This window comes from Mustelus asterias, chromosome 24 (genome assembly GCF_964213995.1).
Source record: "Mustelus asterias chromosome 24, sMusAst1.hap1.1, whole genome shotgun sequence".
NCBI classification, from domain to species: Eukaryota; Metazoa; Chordata; class Chondrichthyes; order Carcharhiniformes; family Triakidae; genus Mustelus; species Mustelus asterias.
The window spans coordinates 10575789-10596049 of record NC_135824.1 but is presented as its reverse complement, the minus strand read 5'-3'; the positions used below and the strand labels follow the sequence as shown (position 1 = coordinate 10596049).

The 20261-nt window shown below is 45.6% G+C and overlaps 1 protein-coding gene across 3 annotated transcripts in view; it reads right to left on the bottom strand.

The window, feature by feature from the left end:
• The window catches only part of chd2 (chromodomain helicase DNA binding protein 2), a 113449-nt gene that overhangs the window by 6047 nt on the left and 87141 nt on the right, over nt 1-20261 (bottom strand). For 2 of the 3 annotated variants that reach the window (XM_078241287.1, XM_078241286.1), the window contains 10 exons: nt 19645-19783; nt 18138-18288; nt 16942-17064; nt 15612-15743; nt 11564-11701; nt 10081-10212; nt 7064-7242; nt 4799-4895; nt 2710-2914; nt 338-584 (listed from right to left, as the gene is read on the bottom strand). In XM_078241287.1, the coding sequence (XP_078097413.1) occupies nt 338-584; nt 2710-2914; nt 4799-4895; nt 7064-7242; nt 10081-10212; nt 11564-11701; nt 15612-15743; nt 16942-17064; nt 18138-18288; nt 19645-19783 (1543 nt within the window). The remainder of the gene's footprint in view (nt 1-337; nt 585-2709; nt 2915-4798; nt 4896-7063; nt 7243-10080; nt 10213-11563; nt 11702-15611; nt 15744-16941; nt 17065-18137; nt 18289-19644; nt 19784-20261) is intronic. The other variant, XR_013500765.1, reaches the window with a different exon arrangement.

The following is a 20261-nucleotide window of genomic DNA, read 5'->3' as shown; positions in this document are numbered from 1 at the left end:
GGTGCTTCGGTTTCCTCCCACAGTCCAAAGATGGTTGGGTTAGGTGGACCGGCCATGCTAAGTTGTCCTTTAGTGCCCCAAGATGTGTAGGTTAGGGGAAATTAGCCATGGTAAATGCATGGGGTTACGGGGACAAGGTGGGGGAGAGGGCTTGTGTGGGAAAGTTTGTCGGAGAGTTGGTGCAGACTAGATGGGACAAATGGCCTCTCCTGCACTGTCGGGATTCTATGATCATATAGTGGCATGACTTCAAAACCACGAATAGCTGCTTTGTTTTGATAAGACAAACCCTGCGCGAGTCGCAACTGCTACTGAGTAAGCAACAAATGAAAGGCACCTGTCATAGTAATCCCGGTGACCACGGTGGTCTCGCTCGTTGCTGTACTGGTTGTATGGTCTCTTGCGGTGAATGTTATTTGGCCGATAATTGCCAGAGTTCCTGTGGGGATCCCCGCGCGGCCTCCGGTCCCCGAAGTGATGGTCCTTGTATCTGTGTTGGTCGTATGGGTGATGTCGGTCAGGTCCCCACTGCTGGTTATTGTTACTGTAATTGTACATCCGGTCTCTCTGTCGCTCTCCCCGATCTGCAGAGAAGACAGACAAGAGAATTCACGGGGAGGCAGTGGCATAGTGGTATTTGTCGCTGGACTAGTAGTCCAGAGATTCAGGGTAATGCCCTGGGGACCCGGGTTTGAATCCCACCACAGCAGATGGTGAATCTTAATTCAATAAAAAAAAACTGGAATTAAAAAAGTCTGATGACGACCATGGAACCATTCTCAATTGCCTTAGAAACCTATCTGGTTCACTAATGTCCTTTAGGGAAGGGAATCTGCCACCCTTAACTGGTCTGGCCTACATGTGACTCCAGGCCCAAAGCAACGTGGTTGACTCTAAACTGCCCTCGGAAACAGCCTAGCTAGCCACTCCCCAGCCATTGGCACCCACATCCCACGAATAAAGAGAAAAAAAAGTTCTCAACTCAGTAGGAGCAATTTGGCAAATCTTCATTATCCCAGTGATGCTCACATGGCAGTCTCGAGGGCCCAGCACATTCCCCCTCAGCCTGTAGAAGACCTGCTGCTCTCTGCATATCCAGGACATGAGACCATAACAACGCAGGCTGTTGGGCCCCTTAAGCCTGTTCCATCATTCAATAGGATCATGCCTGATCCGACCGACATCCCTCACATCCACTTTCCTGTCTTTTCTCCATAACCCTGGATTCCCTTACTGATGAAAAATCTATCTCAGCCTTAAATATACAGAAGGACACTGCCCCCCCATCCCCAGCTCTCTGTTACAAGGAGTTCCAAAGGCTCTCAACCCTCAGAGAGAAGAAATTCCTCTTCATCTCTATCTTAAATTGCAGCCCTTTTATTCTGAGATGATGCCCTCTGGTCCTCGACTCTCCCATAAGGGGAAACATCCTCTCAGCATTTACCCCGTCAAGCCCCTTAAGAATCCTCTATGATTCCATGAGATCACCTCTCATTCTTCCAAATTCTAATGAGTAGAGTCCCAACCTGTTTAACATCGAGCAGAGTCTGAGGCAGCAGGCCAACAACAAGTCCAAGATTCAGTGTTGCTTGCTCTCCTATTATAGGAGGAGGCCATTTAGCCCGTCCCGGCTGTGCCAGCTCTCTGAAGGAATATCTTACCCGGTGCCATTCCCCTGCCTTCTCCCCGTAACCCTGCAGAATTTTCCACCTCAGATGAAAACCCAATTCCCTCTTGAATGGCTCGAATGAACCTGCCTCCACCTCAGACTGAGGAGATCTTGTGTCATCACTGCCCTGTGCCTTTGTGTAAATTTGTGTGTGAAACTACAGATCCTGACCAAAAAGAAGATATATTTATGTTTGATGAGCTGTTTAAATAGAAAACGGTTTCAAGCTGTGTCTCCATATTTCACCCTTTAATACCACCAAGATACAAGACTTTCCAGTGAGAGAAAGCAAGGGAAAGGTATCAGGTGGAAAAGTTACACGCAGCAAGTGAAAAGGACCCAATAAATATCAGGAAAAAGTGTTTCATTTTTCTCTACTTTTGAGGAAGGCTGAAAGAAGGTCTCTGATACTGCAGTGGGGAGGCGATGGCCTAGTGGTATTATCGTTAGACTAGTAATCCAGAAACTCAGCTGGGGGACCCGGATTTGAATCCCACCACGGCAGATGGTGGAATTTGAATTCAATAAAAATTAGGAATCTACCGATGACCATGAAACCATTGTCGATTGTTGGAAAAACCCATCTGGTTTACTATTGTCCTTTAGGGAAGGAAATCTGCCATCCTTACCTGGTCTGGCCTACATGCGACTCCAGGGCCACAGCAATGTGGTTGACTCTCAACTGCCCTCGGGCAACTAGGGATGGGCAATAAATGCTGGCCAACCAGCGACGCCCATGTCCCATGAATGAATTTTTAAAAAAATTGAAAGGGGGAGGTTCTGGAAAGCAAAGAGGAAGGTCCATGATAGGGAGGAAGACAGGAGAGATTAAATGACCGAAGGCTTTGCAGCGCCAGACAAAAGGGAGTGAAGTAATGGTTCAAGAAAGCAAAGATATGTCATGGGGAAGTGAGAGCAATAAATGCTGGCCAGCCAGAGATGCCCATGTCCCACGAATGAAAAAAAAAGTACACTGTTATCCGAGTAGGATGGTACACAAAACTGGAGTTGTGTGTCGCCAGAATACAGCTGATCCCTACCTGCACTGCTGAAAGGCCGCTTGTTGAGCTGATTGTAGGGCTCCCGGTGATGGCCATGCATTTGATGTGGTGGGAGAGGGTGAGGAACATGGGGCCCATGTTGCCCATGGACCTGAGAATTCACGGAATCCCGACTCGACCCCGAGGGCTCCGACTTAAAATGCCGTTTACTCTCGGAATTATTTTCTTTCTTCTTCTGTTCCTCCTAAACAGAGTGGCATTTGGAAGATGAACATCAGAGCGGCATAATAAGCTCAAGTTAGGAAGAAATAAGTTGTTTCCCCTCTTTCTCAGCCTGATATCACGCCGGCATCGTCCCAGCTGAAAGCTTCATCAGCACCCTCTACTAACTTGCTCAAGTAGCAGATCTGCAAGTATTACCCCACCCCAGTCTGTGTGGATAGACTATTCAGCTCTGTGGGGCATCACAATGAAGCCTGATTCCATTCTTACCTCGTAACCATATGTTCATAGATGAGCAATTCCTTGCTTCCTGGATGAAGGGTACGAAACCAACTGCAGTGCCCATTAAAGTCAGCTACACTGACAAAGACCGAAGATGGATTTTTCCAAACATTCTCATTGAGAAGGCTACACAAAAATAAGGCGGCACAGTGTTAGCACTGCTGCCTCAGTGCCAGGGACCCAGTTCACTTCTGGCCTTGGGTGACTGTGTGCAGTTTGCATGTTCTCCCCATGGCTGCATGGGTTTCTTCCGGGTGCTCCGGCTTCCTCCCACAGTCCCAAGATGCACAGGTTAGGGGGAATTAGTGGGGTAAATATGTGGGGTTAAGGGATAGGGTCTGGATAAGGTGTTCTGTCGGGGAGTTGGTGCAGACTCTTTCTGTACTATAGGGATTCTTTTAATCTGAACTTGATAAGCACACACTTGCTCTCTCAGTCCATTTACGTGCCTGCCCAATGCTGACCCAGTTATCACCAGTGAGAGCTTTATATTTCATTTCAGTGCCTGTCCTGAACAGTGAGAAGAAATCCAAATATGAGAGATTGCATGCTTCCTATAAGATGTAGGACCAGAAGTAAACCATTCGGCCCATCGAGTCTGCTCTGCCATTCAACAAGGTCTTGAATACAAGAGTTGGGACGCCTTGAAGTTGCACAAGACATTGGAAAGGCCACACTTGGAATACTCTGTACAATTCCGGTCACCCTATTATAAAAAGGATGTTATGAAACTAGAAAGAGTGCAGAAAAGATTTACTTGGATGCTTCCAGGGCTTGATGTTTGAGTTATAAGGGGAGGCTGGATAGACTGGGACTTTTTTTCCTAAGGTCATACTCTCAGACCCTAGACTCTCCCACAAGGGGAAATAACTTCTCAGCATCTAGCCTGTTAAGCCCCGTCTAAGAATCCTATGTCTCAATAAGGTCACCCCTCATTCTCCCAATGAGTAAAGGCTCTCTCCCCAAGAATATCCCTCCATACCAGATATCAATGTCGTGAAACCTTCTCTGAACTGCCTCCAATGCCAGTATATCTTTGCTTAGATAAGGGGACCAAAACTGTTCATAATTTTCCAATTGCAGTCTAACACGTGCCTTGTATAGTGTTCGCAAGACTTCCCTCTTTTTATACTCCATTCTCTGTGAAATAACTGTCATAGAATCATAGAATCCATACAGTGCAGGAGGCAGCCACCTGGCCCATCAAGCTTGCACCGACAACAATCCCACCTAGGTCCTATTGCTGTAACCCTATGTATTTACCCTGATAATCCCCCTGGCACTAAGGGGCAATTTACCATGGCCAATCCACCTAACCCGCACATCTTTGGACTGTGGGAGGAAACCCGCGCAGACATGGGGGAGAACGTGCAAACTCCACACAGACAGTGAGCCACACCGGGAATTGAGCCCAGATCCCTGACGTTGTGAGGCAGCAGTGCTAACCACTGTGCCATGTACCACCTCTATTTCTAAAACTCCTGGTCTCCCCACATCCCAAGTCAGCTCAACTCCTCCTGACTGGGCAGGAGAAAGAGTAGGACCAGGCACCTCCATATTATTCCACACAAGTACTATTCACAGGAAGGGCAAGTGAATGTGAGAATAACTAGGATATCATTACCTCTTCCTGGGACCGCCTCTTCTGTGCTAACTTGTAAAGTTTGTGTAACTTTCTGGCGTCAAACTCGGTGAACTTGGAAACGAAAATCCAGAGATTTCTGTGAGGGGAGGGGGGGGGGAAACAAGAAAATACTTTAGTGAAATAAACTGTACCACTTCCTAGGTTTAGACTTATAAATTCCTAAGATATGGGTGCAAAATTAGGCCATTCGGCCCATCAAGTCCGCTTCGCCATTCGATCATGGCTTATATGCTCCTCATCCCCATTTCCCTGCCTTCTCCCCATAATAAGAAGTCTCACAACACCAGGTTAAAGTCCAACAGGTTTATTTGGTAGCATGTTCTCCCCATAACCCATTAAAAATCTAACTCCTCCTTAAATTTACTCACTGTCCCAGCATCCACCGCACTTTGGGGTAGCGAATTCCACAGATTCACAACCCTTTGGGAGAAGTAGATTTTCCTCAACTCCGTTTTAAAATTGCTGCCCCTTATCCTAAGACTATGACCTCTCGCCCTAGAATGGCCCACAAGAGGAAGCATCTGCTCCACGTTTACTTTATCCATACCTTTTATCATCTTGTAAACCTCAATTTGATCTCCCCCCATTCTTCTAAATTCCAGCGAATATAGGTTTAAACTGTTCAATCTCTCTTCATACGACCAATCCCTATCCAGTGAACCTCCTCTGAACTGCCTCCAATGCCACTACATCTTTCCTCAAATCAGGGGACCAAAACTGTGCACAATACTCCAGGTAGACTGGGCTTACATTTTTTTAAATGGAGAAACCGAGGTGGATGCTTGTCATCGGCAAGATTAAGAGGGGGGGAACAGACTAGATACAAGTTCAAGTTTGGGTTTTAAAAGGCTATAAAACTGCTTTTGCTCTCGAGCTGAGCAGGCAGATAGAGTCTCATTGTCACACTTCTAAAATCGATAGCAGGATTAGAGGGAGTTGAGAAATCTTTACACTGAGTGGGACTGGAATTCATTGTGTGGAAGGGTGACAGAGGCAGATACCCTTATTCCATTTAAAAGGTACTTGGATAGGCACTTATCATGGAATCCGTACAGTGCAGAAGGAGGCCATTCGGCCCATTGAGTCTGCACCCACCACAATCACACCCAGGCCCTATTCCCGTAACCCCATGTATTTACCCTGTTAATCCCCCTGACACTAGGGTCAATTTAGCATGGGCAGTGCACCTAACCCACACATCTTTGAAGTGCTGTAAACTACAATGCTACAGACCCAGGAAGCGGGATTACGCTGGCTACCTTTTACAGCCAGCACGGAAACAACGGGCCAAAATGGCCTCCTCCTGAGCCTTCAATTTCTAGGACTCTAGATCCATCCGAAAGACAGGAAGTGGAATATTCTGGCCGTTCACACCCTGCTGCCATTGCAAGCGAGGACAGAGAATTTAGCACCCACCCAAATCTCCATTCAGTGCACTGGGACCAGAAAATCCCACCGGCATGAACGGCTGAAACATCCCAGCCATTATCTTTGACAATGCAACACTCCCTCAGTACTGGAGTCGCAGCAGAGTTGACAAGCTAGGTTTGGGCTTGAACTCATGATATTCCTGTTAATCTTAAGTAACCTTCCCCTGCTAACTAGTGCAACAGATTACTTGTGGGAATTTTCCACGGGATCAGGATATTGAATTTGATGATCAGCCATGATCAAAATGAATGGCGGAGCAGGCTCGAAGGGCCGAATGGCCTCCTCCTGCTTCTATTTGCTATGTTTCTAAGACTAGAATTTTTACACCCAAGTTTACACGATGGCACAGTGCTGTCTCACAGCGCCAAGGACCCGGGCTCGATTCTTGGCTTGGATCACTGTCTGTGCGGAGTTTGCACGTTCTCCCCGTGTCTGCGTGGGTTTCCTCCGGGTGCTCTGGTTTGCCCCCACAGTCCGAAAGACGTGCTGGTTAGTGCATCGGCCATGCTAAATTATCCCTCTGTGTAACCGAACAGGCGCTGGAGTGTGGCGACTGGGGGATTTTCACAGTAACTTAATTGCAATGTTAATATAAGCCTACTTGTCATACTAATAAGTAAACGTAAAGTTAAACACAGAATCACAATCTGGAGATTTACAATCAGAGAACGTGCAACAATCTGCAAATCTATTTAAATACAGAGCCAAGTTTACAGTAACATTCACATTTGTGCCCAAGTTCAACACCACAAGAAGAATGAGACTTGACGGGTCATGGAACGATTTTAAAAACACAGGCATTAAGAGCTGTACCTTCTCCAGATCTTGACATGCTCAGAGTCTGTGTATGTTTTAAGGCACTCACTAATCCGATCACCGATCTTCAGCAGGCAGCTGCGAGTGTGCTGGAGCTGCTCCTTCTCCGACAGTCCATCTTCCGGCTTGTCCAGCTGCTTCAGAGCTTTCTTCACCGGCCTCATCCGCTCCTTGCACTGGTTGAGAAAGGAGGAAAAAAAACATTCCCTTTACAGACGCTTCGTGGAAGTGAAGGCACCATTCAGCCATGCCACTTTCAACTCAATCGCCTCAATTCTGGTTACTCAATGTGTAATAAGTCTTTGGAGGCAGAAGTCCCTTCACCAAAATCCCTTTATTCACGACTCTAACAGAGTGCTATCGGTTAGCAGTCTATCACCGGGGGCGTCAGAGGAACTGAGACTCTCTGTTAAGTATTAGGCAAAGACTCCCTGACTAACCCATCAATTGGATCCTTAATCAGGGAGTTTATATTCCAATAGGCCAACCTCAATGGCCTGATTGAAGTCTCATGGGAATTCTGACTCAGCAGTACCTCACTGAAGTGGTCATTATTTATTCAACACGAAAGATGTGCAAAGATGTGCGGGTTAGGTTGATTGGGCAGGTTAAAAAAATTGCCCCTCAGAGTCCTGGGATGCGTAGGTTAGAGGGATTAGTGGGTAAAATATGTGGGGGTAGGGCCTGGGTGGGATTGTGGTCGGTGCAGACTCGATGGGCCGAATGGCCTCCTTCTGTACTGTAGGGTTTCTATGATTTCTATGAAATGTAAATGTGGGTTATCTCCTGGGGTTAAGCTGCACCTTGCCTGTAGCATTCTGATCTACTCACTTCCCAGCCAAGGCTATTGCATGTTAACTAAACACAGATCCCTTTCTTGATTGTTGGCTTATTTAAAGAATGCAACATTCCACGTCTACCTTAAACTGACTAACCCGGTGCCCCGACCTAGCCAGTGAGCCCCACATCCTGTGAATGAATAAAAAACTTGGTAGACATCAATCTTAACCTAGTTATGATTGTGCTTTGATTAATTAATCAACAGTGATCTGGTTTTTCTAGATCTTGTTTCCTTCTCAAACTGGCCACGCATATTGTGGCATTTAGACGACATCTTGGGCTGCCATTTTTCCAAGCTGGAATACTAAAATAAGTTGGCTTTTGTTTATTAGAAGTTCAGTTTTACTGCATCGTGATGCTTGGACTGGAGGCCAAGTCGCTGAGTAATCTTATCTGGTGTGGACATCTGAAGCATCAAAAGATGAAGTTTAATTGGACATAACACCTGATTACGACACAGTGGCATGGTGGTTAGCACTGCTGCCTCACAGTGCCAGGGACCCAGGTTCAATTCTGGCCTTGGGATTGTCTGTGTGGAGTCTGCACGTTCTCCCCATGTTTGCGTGGGTTTCCTCCGGGTGCTCTGGTTTCCTCCCACAGTCCCAAGATGTGTAGGTTAGGGGGGGATTAGTGGGGTAAATACGTGGAGTTAAAGGAAAGGGCCTGGGTGGGATCCACTGTCAGAGAGTCGATGGGCCAAATGGCCTCTTTCTGCACTGTAGCGGTTCTATGATTGATGGCAAATGAGAAGACATCATCAAGAGCTGTGTAAACAACCTGGAATTCTGTTTGACCTTGCAGTCCCGGCGACAAGAGCTGAGATGTGTTTTGGGAAAGGCTGTACTAGGCTGGAATGCTGCCAGGAATTTGGCTTAAAGGGGACTTGATGGGGCAGCCATAGTGGGATAGTCACCACTAAAGACGGGAGGAAGGGCCAGGAAGGAATGACTGACCATAATATCCACACATTAATCTTACTCAGTGATTTGGTAAAGTACGTACCAACTGGGGGAGCTGTACTGGGACAGACCAAATTAAGGTTATTGTTTGTGTTTAAGCAAACATGTCTTTTTTTTCTTCAGGTATATACAAAGTGCTTTCTCCTTTCAATAAAATGATTTTTCATCCTTTTAATTTATTTTTCTCTTTTTGTATATGTATTATCGATATCAATTGTTATATTGTCAATTTTCAATAAAATTGTTTAGTGCCTGGGATGGAACATTTAAGTTATGAAGAGAGGTGGATAGGTTTGGGTTGTTTTCGATTGATGTGGAGATGCCGGCGTTGGACTGGGGTAAACACAGTAAGACTTTTAACAATACCAGGCTAAAGTCTCGATATGCGCGATCTTCTTGGAGATCCTCTCCACTTGGAACCGGCAGTTTGCGGCGTCGATGGTATTCATGATGTGGAGATGCCGGCGTTGGACTGGGGTAAACATAGTAAGAGTTTTAGCAAGACTTTAACCTGGTGTTGTTAAAACTCTTACTTGTTTTCGAGTGGGCAGAGAAGACTTGAGGGGCGACCCGATCGAGGTGTACAGAATCATGAGGGGCATGGACAGATTGGATAAGGAGCAGCTATTCCCTTTAGTTGAAGGGTCAGTCAGGAGGGGACACAAGTTCAAGGTGACGGACAGGAGGCTTGGCGGGGGGGGGGGGGGGATGTGAGGGAAATCATTTTTACCCAGAGGGTGATGACGGCCTGGAATGCGCTGCTTGGGAGGGTGGTAGAGGCGAGTTGCCTCACATCCTTTAACAAGTACCTGGATGAGCACTTGGCATTCAAGGCTATGAGCCAAGTGTTGGTAAATGGGATTAGGTGGGAGGTCAGGTGCTTCACACATGTCGGTGTAGACTCAATGGGCCGAAGGGCCTCTTGTGCACTGTATTATTCTATGATTCATGGCAGTCAACCTTTTAAAAAATATGACACCAACATGTGAATGAACCTAACCCGATAGTGCTTGATAATGACTCTGATTTAGAAATGTTCCATTCACCACCACTAATATCCCTCGCATATTAATCAGAGCAACGTTCATAAAACTCCAATGTTTCGAGATTAATTTATGCAACTTTATTTATCCTTGATTCCCTTATTCGAAGGGAAAACAGTAACTTATATCCCTTGCACATCATTCCTCCTTTTGTTCTGCTACAGTTACTTACAATGCTGAATGTTTCCTGATCCAACTCATCTTCGCCCTCTTCTCCAATTGGCACTGGGTCATTGCCTGCTGTAATATGGACTGGGCCCTTGGACACGGACTTCCGAATCTTGTCCTTAGCATCAGACTTTATCTGTTTAGAAGACAAGGTGAGAAAACGCTACACACAAGAAGCCTTTCATCCAAACTAACAAAACACAAAATACCGTGGATGCTGGAACTCTTGAAATAAAGATGGAAAATACTGTTAACATATAGGTCAGGCAGCATCGTGGGAAAGGGAAACAGAGTTAACATTTCAGTTCAGGTGGAAGATCATTAATCTGAAGCATTGATTGCTTTACTCTCCATTGGTGCTGCCTGGTTTTCTGTTTTTATTGAAACCAACCATACTTGGAAGTACAGTAAGTAATCTCACAACACCAGGTTAAAGTCCAACAGGTTTATTTGGTAGTACGAGCTTTTGGAGCACATTGGACTTTAACCTGGTGTTGTGAGACTACTTACTGTGCCTACCCCAGTCCAAAGCCGGCAACTCCACATCATAATTGAAAGTAGGAACAAGCAATCGGGGAGGCGATGGTCTAGTGGTATTGTCGCCAGGCTATTAATCTGGAAACTCAGCTGGTGTTCTGGGGACCCGGGTTCGAATTCTGCCACAGCAATACAAAAATAAAATCTGCAATTAAGAATCCACGGATGACCATGAAACCTTTGTAGAAAAAACACATCTGGTTCACTTTGACAAAGGGTCACTTGGACTCGAAACGTCAGCTCTTTCCTCTTCTTACAGATGCTGCCAGACCTGCTGAGATTTTCCAGCATTTTCTCTTTTGGTTTCTGGTTCACTAACATCCTTTAGGGAAGGAAATCTGCCGTCTTTACCTGGTCAGGCACACATGTGATTACAGAGCCACAGCAATGTGGTTGACTCTCAATTGCACTCAAGGGCAACTAGAGATGTGCAATAAATGCTGGCCAGCCAGCGACATCCATGTCCTACGAATGAACTGAATGTGCCAGAGGTCAGGGAGTGAAGAGTCCATCCCTCCTCCTGTCTGAGCAGAGACACTGGACCAGAACTCTTTCTTCAAACATGCTACATCTTCTAATCTCTGTACAGACGCACATCTGAACCTCCCTTCTCATGTCAAATAAATAAAGGCCAAGTTTCTGTTGAGATAGTCCAGCAGTTAGTTTTCTCAGAGCTACTAGTTTGACTGTTCTTAAAGAGGGTTTTGAAAGAGATGGAGAGGCAGAGAGGTTTAGGGAGGGAATTCCAGAGCTTAGGGTCCAGGAAACTGAAGACATGGCCAGCAATGGAGGAGTGTTTAAAATTGGGGAGGCTGGAATTAGAGTGCTTAGAGACCCATCTTACATCACCCTTGTTGGCTGCAATGCTCGCTGGGAAGTTTTGAGCTTGTGAAAGGTGCCATGTAAATAAATGCCTTTGATCTGGTGACACAAGTCAACACCTCGCGTACCTTGTCTTTCTTTGTCTTGGTCTTCTTTTTTCCTTTCTGCCCATCTTTCTCCTTCTTGAGATCACCCTTCTCCTTGTTTTCCTTGTTGTCTTTCTTCTTCAGCTTTTTCTTCACGGGAGCTCGGTCCAAGCCTCCGTCCTGCAAGGAGCACAAAGCATCCCACCCTTAAAATCAAACCTTTTAGGTGGCACTGGAGAACACTATCCTGATGTTTGGCAGCCAACATAATCACAGCTTCATTTATGAAGCCAGCACAGGTGGTGGCCATTCAGCCCATCACATCCATATCGGCTCTCTGTAAAGCAACCCATTTGGTGCCAGCAACCCCCAGTTGTACCCAATGATTATATCCCTCAAATTTTGCACCGGGCGACGCGATGGTATAGTGGTATTATCGGTAGACTATTAATGCAAAAACTCAGCTAATGTTCTGGGGTTCGAATCCTGCCACGGCAGATGGTGAAATTTGAATTCAATAAAAAAATATCTGGAATTAAGAAACTACCGATGACCATGAAACCATTTTCGATTGCCGGAAAAACACATTTGGTTCACTAACGTCCTTTAGGGAAGGAAATCTGCCACCCAGTTTGGCCTACATGTGACTCCAGAGCCACAGCAATGTGGTTGACTCTCAACTGCCCTCTGAAATGATCTAGCAAGCCACACAGTTCAAGGAGAACTAGCGATGGACAATAAATGCTGGCCAGCCCTGACTCGCATTCCAATCATTATTTTGTAAATTGAGTTTGTGTCTTTATATGCTCTGTTTGTGAACAGAACTCCCACTCACCTGACGAAGGAGCAGCGCTCCGAAAGCTAGTGGCTTTTGCTACCAAATAAACCTGTTGGACTTTAACCTGGTGTTGGGAGACTTCTTACAGTCAGTGACACCCATTAATAAATAAATGAATAAAAAATAGAATTTTCTTTTGAAATCATTAATCATCTCTGCATCCAACACCCACATTGGGCAGCACTGTAGCACAGTGGTTAGCACTGCTGCCTCACAGCGCCAGAGACCCAGGTTCAATTCCGGCCTTGGGCCACTGTCTGTGTAGAGTTTGCACATTCACCCGTGTCTGCGTGATTTTCCTCCGGGTGCTCCGGTTTCCCCTCTCAGTCCAAAGATGTGAAGGTTAGGTTGATTGGCCATTGTAAATTAACCCTAGTGTCAGGGGGATTAGCAGGGCAAATACGAGGGGTTATGGGAATAGGGCCTGGGTGGGATTGTGGTCTCTGCCGACTGAATGGGCCGAATGGCTTCCTTTTGCACTGTAGATTCTATGTAGGCAGCTAGGTCTGGGGGAAGGTTTTCTAAATTGAGTAAATATAATTTGGAAGGCGGTGCCAGCAAAAATTGAGGATGTAGATTCAAAAGCAACTTTGAATGAACATCTTGAAAGAATTTCAGAGCTATGAGGAAAGGGCAAAGGGAATGGGACTAATAGAACAAAAAATAATTCATCAAATCTGGAGTATAAAGCTAGTCTCAGTAATGGTGACCATGGAAACTGTCACATTGTCAGAAAAACCCATCTGATTCATTAATGCCCTTTAGGGAAGGAAATCTGCCGTCCTTACCTGGTCTGGCCTACATGTGACTCCAGACCCACAGCAATGTGGGTGACTCTTTACTGCCTTCTGAAATGGCCCAGCAAGCCACTCAGTTTGAGGGCAACCAGGGATGGGCAATAAATATATTTTTTAAAAATAGATAACATTTTCAAATAACTGGGCCAAGCATGTTGGGCCAAGCTACTGCCTTTTGTGCTGCATCATTCCACAACGATGGACCAGAAATATAGTGCTGTGCCCATTCGCACCCAATCTACTGAAGATAAGACAGTGGAATGGACTGAAGGGGGCACAGTGAAGAGGGTTCTTGACTTAACATCACTGAACTAAAGACTTAACATCACTGAACTAAAGATTGCTGGGTCAAAGTCTTGGAACTCTGTTCCTAACAGCACTGCAGGAGCACTGTCACCATACAGAATGCTAGCTTCAACAAGGCAGCTCCTTTGTTAAGATAATAAATGCTGATTTTGTTAGCAACGTCCAAATCCTGAGAATAGTTGTAAAAAAAAAAAAATCAATGTACGAACAAGGAGTAGGCCATTCGGTTTCCCTCGAGCCATTTAATAACGTCATAGCTGATCTGATAGTAACCTCAAATCTACATCCCGCCTACCCCTGATAACCTATCACCCCCCTTGTTTACCAATAATCTATCTACCTCTGCCTTAAAAATATTCAGACTTTGCTTCCATCACCTATTCAGGAAGAGAGTTCAAAAGACTCTCAAACCTCCCAGTGAAAGAAAATTCTCATGTCTGTTTTAAATGAGAAGCCCATTATTTTGAAATAGTGACTCCTAGTTCTAGATTCTTCCACAAGGGTCCTTTCCACATCCACCCTGTCAAGACCCCTCAGGATCTTAGATGTTTCAATCAAGTTGCCATTACTCTTCTGAACTCCAGTGGATACTAGTCCAGCCTGTCCAATCTTTCCTCATAACATAATTCACCCATTCTAGTTATTAGTCTGATAAACCTTCTCGGAATTGCTTCCAATGCATCTGCACCCTTCCTTAAGTAAGGTGACCAATGCTGCACACAGTACTCTAAATGTGGTCTCACTAGTGCTATGTACAACTGAAGCATAAACAACAAAGAACAAAAAAAAATTACAGCACAGGAACAGGCCGTTCGGCCCTCCAAGCCTGCGCTGATCAGGACACCTGCCTAAACTAAAACTGTACGGAGTGCGTATCCTTCCATTCCCATCCTATTCATACATTCATCTAGTTGCCCCTTAAATACCGCTATTGTATCTGCTCCCACCACCTCCCCAGGCAGCGCGTTCCAGACATTCACCATCCTCTGTGTAAAAAACTTGCCTCGCACATCTCCTCTAAACTTTTCCCCACGCACCTTAAACCTCTTGGGTCACTGTCTGTGTGGAGTTTGCACATTCTCCTCGTGTCTGCGTGGGTTTCCTCCGGTTTCCTCCCACAGTCCAAAGATGTGCGGGTTAGGTTGATTGGCCATGCTAAAATTGCCCCTTAGTGTCCTGGGATGCATAGATTAGAGGGATTAGCGGGTAAAATATGTAGGGATATGGGGGTAGGGCCTGGGTGGGATTGTGGTTGGTGCAGACTCGATGGGCCGAATGACCTCTTTCTGTACTGTAGGGTTTCTATGATTTCTTTCTCTGTCCCCTAGTACTTGACCTTTCTATCCCAGGAAAGAGCACCTGACTATCCACTCAGTCCATGCCACTCAATCTTGTAAACCTCTATCAGGTCACCCCTCAACCTCCGGCGTGCCAGTGAGAACAAACCAAGTTTATCCAACCTCTCCTCATAGCTAATACCCTCCAGACCAGGCAACATTTTGATAAACCTCTTCTGTACCCTTTTCAAAGCATCCACATCCTTCTGGTAGTGTGGTGACCAGAATTGTACACAATATTCTAAATGAGGCCCAACTGCAGCACAACCTGCCAATTTTTATACTCAATGCCCCGAGTGATGAAGGCAGGCATGCCATATGCTTTCTTGACTACCATCTCTATTTCTGTATTCAATTCCCCTCGCAATACATGATAACATTTGATTACCTTTCCTAATTACTTGCTGTACATTGCAAAGAGGGTGAATGACTTGGAAACAATGAAGTGATAATATGCATGAGTTCAATGGGAGGGTGGTGATGGTGAATTTGGTATAATGTCAACCCAGGAGAGGCTGTAGTGATTGAAAGTCAAGTGCCACATTTTCAGTAGCAGGAACACCCAAATAGGGGGTCAACAGACAATGCAGGAAATAAATCAATAAAGGACTAACTCGACATGGATTCTGGAAGGAATGAAACCAAATGGGCTGAATGGCCTACCCTCATTCAATTTTCCTATGTATCTAAAACTGTTCATCAGTCTTGGTGCAACACAGGTTGATAAATCGCCGTGATGACGTTTTCCAGTTACATCTTTTTCACCAGTCAACATCAGAGGAAGCCTTCATTCAAGCACAGCCACAGCTCACCTTCATCTCTCCATCACCCTCGGAAGCATTATCGGAAAGCCGAGGGGATGTGATATCATTGCCGCTTTCATCCTTCAGTCTGGGGGCCTTGTTCTCTTTCTTCACTCTCGGTTTCCTTTTCTTTGGTTTTGTCTATTTGACAAGAAAGTAACTTTTAAAAATTCCGTGGGCATCAAATGTGAGCGAGATTCCACATGAAGCCTGCTCACTGTCTGTCAAGTCAATGTGTAAGATTAACTCCCCAAATAACCATGCCCACTTCTGCCTCAGGGCCAACAGTGCGATGATAAACAGAAGAGCAGCAACTTTCTCTGACGCACTTTACACCTATGCGTCAGCTTGGCTTAATTGGCAGCACAGTCTTGCTCGGGCAAGGAGATTGTGGGTTTAAGCTCCACTCCACAACAGATACAAAAAAATCAAGGCTGATACTTCAGTGCGGTTCTGGAAGGATTGCTGCATTATTGGGAGTGCCAGACTGGATGAGATGTTAAATCAAAGCCCTCATCATCATCAAACCATGTTTCCAGTGATTGTTATTAATTCCTTGGCACTATTTGAAAGACCACGGAATTAGCCCAGTGACCTCCCTGACATGCACTCATCCCCCAAAGCAGATTAATTGATTAATCTCTCTTGCGTCTGTGGGATCTTGTGTTTGTAAACATATCAACCAGTGCACTTGAAAGTAATAGATATGAAGGAACCGTTTTGAGAGAATGACAAGGTGCCTCATAAATTTTTCTTTGTGACTCTGCACAGGAAGGGTAACCTATGCAAAATTTACCTCACGGACACATTTGCCATGACTGGTCGATACTGGTATTTATCTGCCATCCAAACATGTCTTTCTATTCCTTTCTCCCTCATGTACTTACCTAGCTTCTCCCTAAATGCATCCATGCTATTTGACACATCCACAACATATGGAAGAGAGTCTGTACATTCATGTAACTTAAAACTGGGCAGCACGGTGGCACAGCGGTTAGCACTGCTGCCTCACAGTGCCAGGGACCCGGGTTCGATTCCCGGCTTGGGTCACTGTGTGTGGAGCTTGCACATTCTCCCTGTGTCTGCGTGGGTTTCCTCCGGGTGCTCTGATTTCCTCCCACAGTCCAAAGATGAGAGAGTTAGGTTGATTGGTCATGATAAATTGCCCTTAGCGGCAGGGGGATTAGCAGGGTAAATACATGGGGTTATGGGGACAGAGCCTGGGTGGGATTGTGGTCGGTGCAGACTCGATGGGCTGAATGGCCTCCTTCTGCACTGTAGGATTCTATGATTCTAAAACATTATTTTCCAAGTGTTGTTCCATGTCTACTTAACCAACCTCCTCTTCCTGCTTGAAAGCATCCTTCTTGATCATGTCTTTCTTCAGAAGCTTGATCAGGTAGTCAGCTCTCGACTGGAGGTGCTTGGCTTGTGGCTTCCTATCAGGATCATCCGGCAGAATCTGAAGGAGTTAAAACACCCAAGATGTTCAACCAGGTACAGCTCAAACTGCAGGGCAGAGATAAACCAATAAAAATAATATTTGTACTTTGTTTTCAAAAGAGAGAATCCCATGTGCTGCATGTTCTGTACCTCTGGGCCTTTTTATTCCAGTTTTGATATTATTCAGCTCCCCATGACCATTAGTTTTCAAACCTCTCAGGTAAATGGACCAAGATCTCAGAATTGTAATGTGTGTCGTTCGCTTTCAAGTACGAATGTCTTTCAGACATTCTTGCACAGCACTACACTGGCAGTAGAAATCCTCACTCTTTTGAAAGCGTAGATGTATCGTGGCAGCAGTCTCGTTGAGAAAGGCTCACCTCTCTACCACAAATGCATGGATTTCCAAACAGAACTGTGCTCCCATGGGAAATCAGTGAGTGGAAAAAGCAGAGGCATGGACACTCATGAGGTTTTGTAAGTCCCCTAATGGCCTGAGTAGGCACAACACCAGGGGAGATGTGTTTCGTACCCCAACAAAGCCCAAATACTTTTCTCATGACTTTGTGCTTATTCGGGGTGGGGAGGGAAGGAATGTTAGTGCTGGTGAGTAGAACACTTGCTCATTTCAGTCATCCTTTTATCAACATCAAGCATTCCTCAAGTTAGTTACAGCACAGGTTAGCAGCTGAGTCAAGTTCCTCCAACCACATGACACAGATGAACACCCGCTTCCAGTGTGGTATGATTCCAGTTCCATGCCAACAATTGTGTGGCCTCTTTGGACAATGGCGTCAACTGTTGGTTCTGTTGGTTCACGTTGAGTTTGGTCAAACTTATTTCACACAGGACCTGAGCAGCCAGCAAATAGGAGACTACCCAAAACCCCCACATCAGTCGGGGCAAATCTTGAGTTGTGTCCCAGAGGTAAAGTTCCAGTGTTGAACCCACTACATCATCTGGAGACCAATAAAACTACCTTAAAGGGAGAGGTGCCATACAGCAACAGATACTCAATTGGCTCCCTTTTCCAATTAAGCCTGGATACAAAGCAAGCTGCAAATTTATTCAATGGAACGTGGAATGGCCTACCTTATTGGTAAGCTGCAGATCTGGGTCCATTTTAATCTGCTCCCAGTTGCTATAGCCACACTCATAGATCCCTATCAGCAAATTGGAATCTTCCTCCTCACCCCAATCTGTGTCGAAATGCACAGCCTTCGCATGACAGGGTAAGCGGTACCTACACACCAGAAACAGCATGTAAATCACTGCACTTTGCAAAAGATAACATACAAACGGACCTCGGACACGCAATGTACATTTAATTGCGTCACAAGCTAACAGGTCATTTCAGTCCATCCCTCTGACAACACTTACTCAACGCATGAAACAAATGATCAGGAAACAATTCAAAATGTCCATAAGCAGAAAACTGAGGGCAAAGTTGACCATTCTCCTTCTCATCCCATTCCGCAAGGCACTCATTCCTCGCTGGGATGTAGCTCCTCAGGTGTCAAGTTACCTTCCGACGCCTCAACCATCCCAGCACAAGCCTCAAACTTTGAATTTTCACAGGCTGTTCCGGCCATGGGTCAGCGTCACAGCTGACCCCAAACCTGTGCTCACTCAGCTGCCACACATTGTTACCCTGAAGAGGGGTAGGGGGCCCTCACTGTAAAGCTGGCAGCAATGGGAGCGCTGATTATTCCCACTCCCTCAAGCACAGGGACACTATTGGCCAACTCCACGAGCTTAACAATGCCTTGAGGTCAGCCAATGTCGGCACATACTACTTATCAAAAGATGAAAGTTGCCAGATCTAACACTGGGCGCATTAACCTGCTTCAATTTATTTAATACAATAACATGTTTCCATTCTGTCGCACTTATTTACCCTGCAGCAAGGGTCACACTCAGAATTCCACATGTCACTTATACACTGTCTACACTTCCCATTGCCTCGGCAAAGCAGCCAGCATAATTAAGGACCCCACGCACCCCGGACATTCTCTTTTCCACCTTCTTCCGTCGGGAAAAAGATACAAAAGTCTGAGGTCACGTACCAACCGACTCAAGAACAGCTTCTTCCCTGCTGCCATCAGACTTTTGAATGGACCTATCTCGCATTTAGTTGATCTTTCTCTACACCCTAGCTATGACTGTAACACTACATTCTGCACTCTCTCCTTTCCTTCTCTATGTACGGTATGCTTTGTCTGTATAGCGCGCAAGAAACAATACTTTTCACTATATACTAATACATGTGACAATGATAAACCAAATCAAAGGCAGTCATTTGGAATCTACAAAGAAACCTGCTAGAGTTTCTGCGAGCAAACCCGAATATCTGAATTCTTTTAATTGGCCTCACTGGTCATGCTTTTAAATAAATGCAACTAAACTCTAAATAACCACACCCAGTGCTTATTTTAGTCACCATGGCTTTAAAGACTTAAGAGTTTCCCCTTTCGCTGTGCACGACATGGTTTAATGCTTCATTACATCAAAGCCTACTGACAGTAACGTCTTAGAAAATCCACTGATGGAAAAAATAAATGCCTCAGTTATCTTCTGGACCACAAATGATAGAACTCACTTTTTTCTTTCCTCAGGGTCGATGGGAATGGCTTTATGTAAAGCCTCAAACTCATCTTCATGAATGAGAATCGATTTGACATTGACCTGGACACCAGAAACCTTGATGGTTGGTCCCCTCTTTTTCCCAGGACCCTTTCCTGCAACATAATGAGTCCAAAGTACAGTGTGTGAGCAGCAGTTAGAGAACCTGACACAGCCACGTTGCTCCTCCACCAAGGCAATTAATTGTGCTGTTGTATTGTTGCTTTGGATACAGTCTCTGTGGTTTTACCTGACAATTATTAAAAACCTTGGTCAGAATTCTCCGGCCGTTCATGCTGGTGGTGCAGCCCCATACGGGGGGTTTTCCTGCCGGCGTGTGGTGACATCAATGGGAATTCCCATTGGCAGCAGCGGGACCAGAGAATCCCACCACTAGCAAACAACATAATTCCCGCCGGCGGGAACCAGGCAGCCGGAAGGTCGGAGAACCTCAACCCCTTGTCTGTCGTGGGAATGTGCTGTGAGCGTTCCTTCTGAACGTCCGAAATATTTTAACGCGTGCTCTGACTCACAATGAATGAGCAACACCACTGATGGGCCGCTAGGTCAAAAGTAAATCTCGGAAATCTCTCA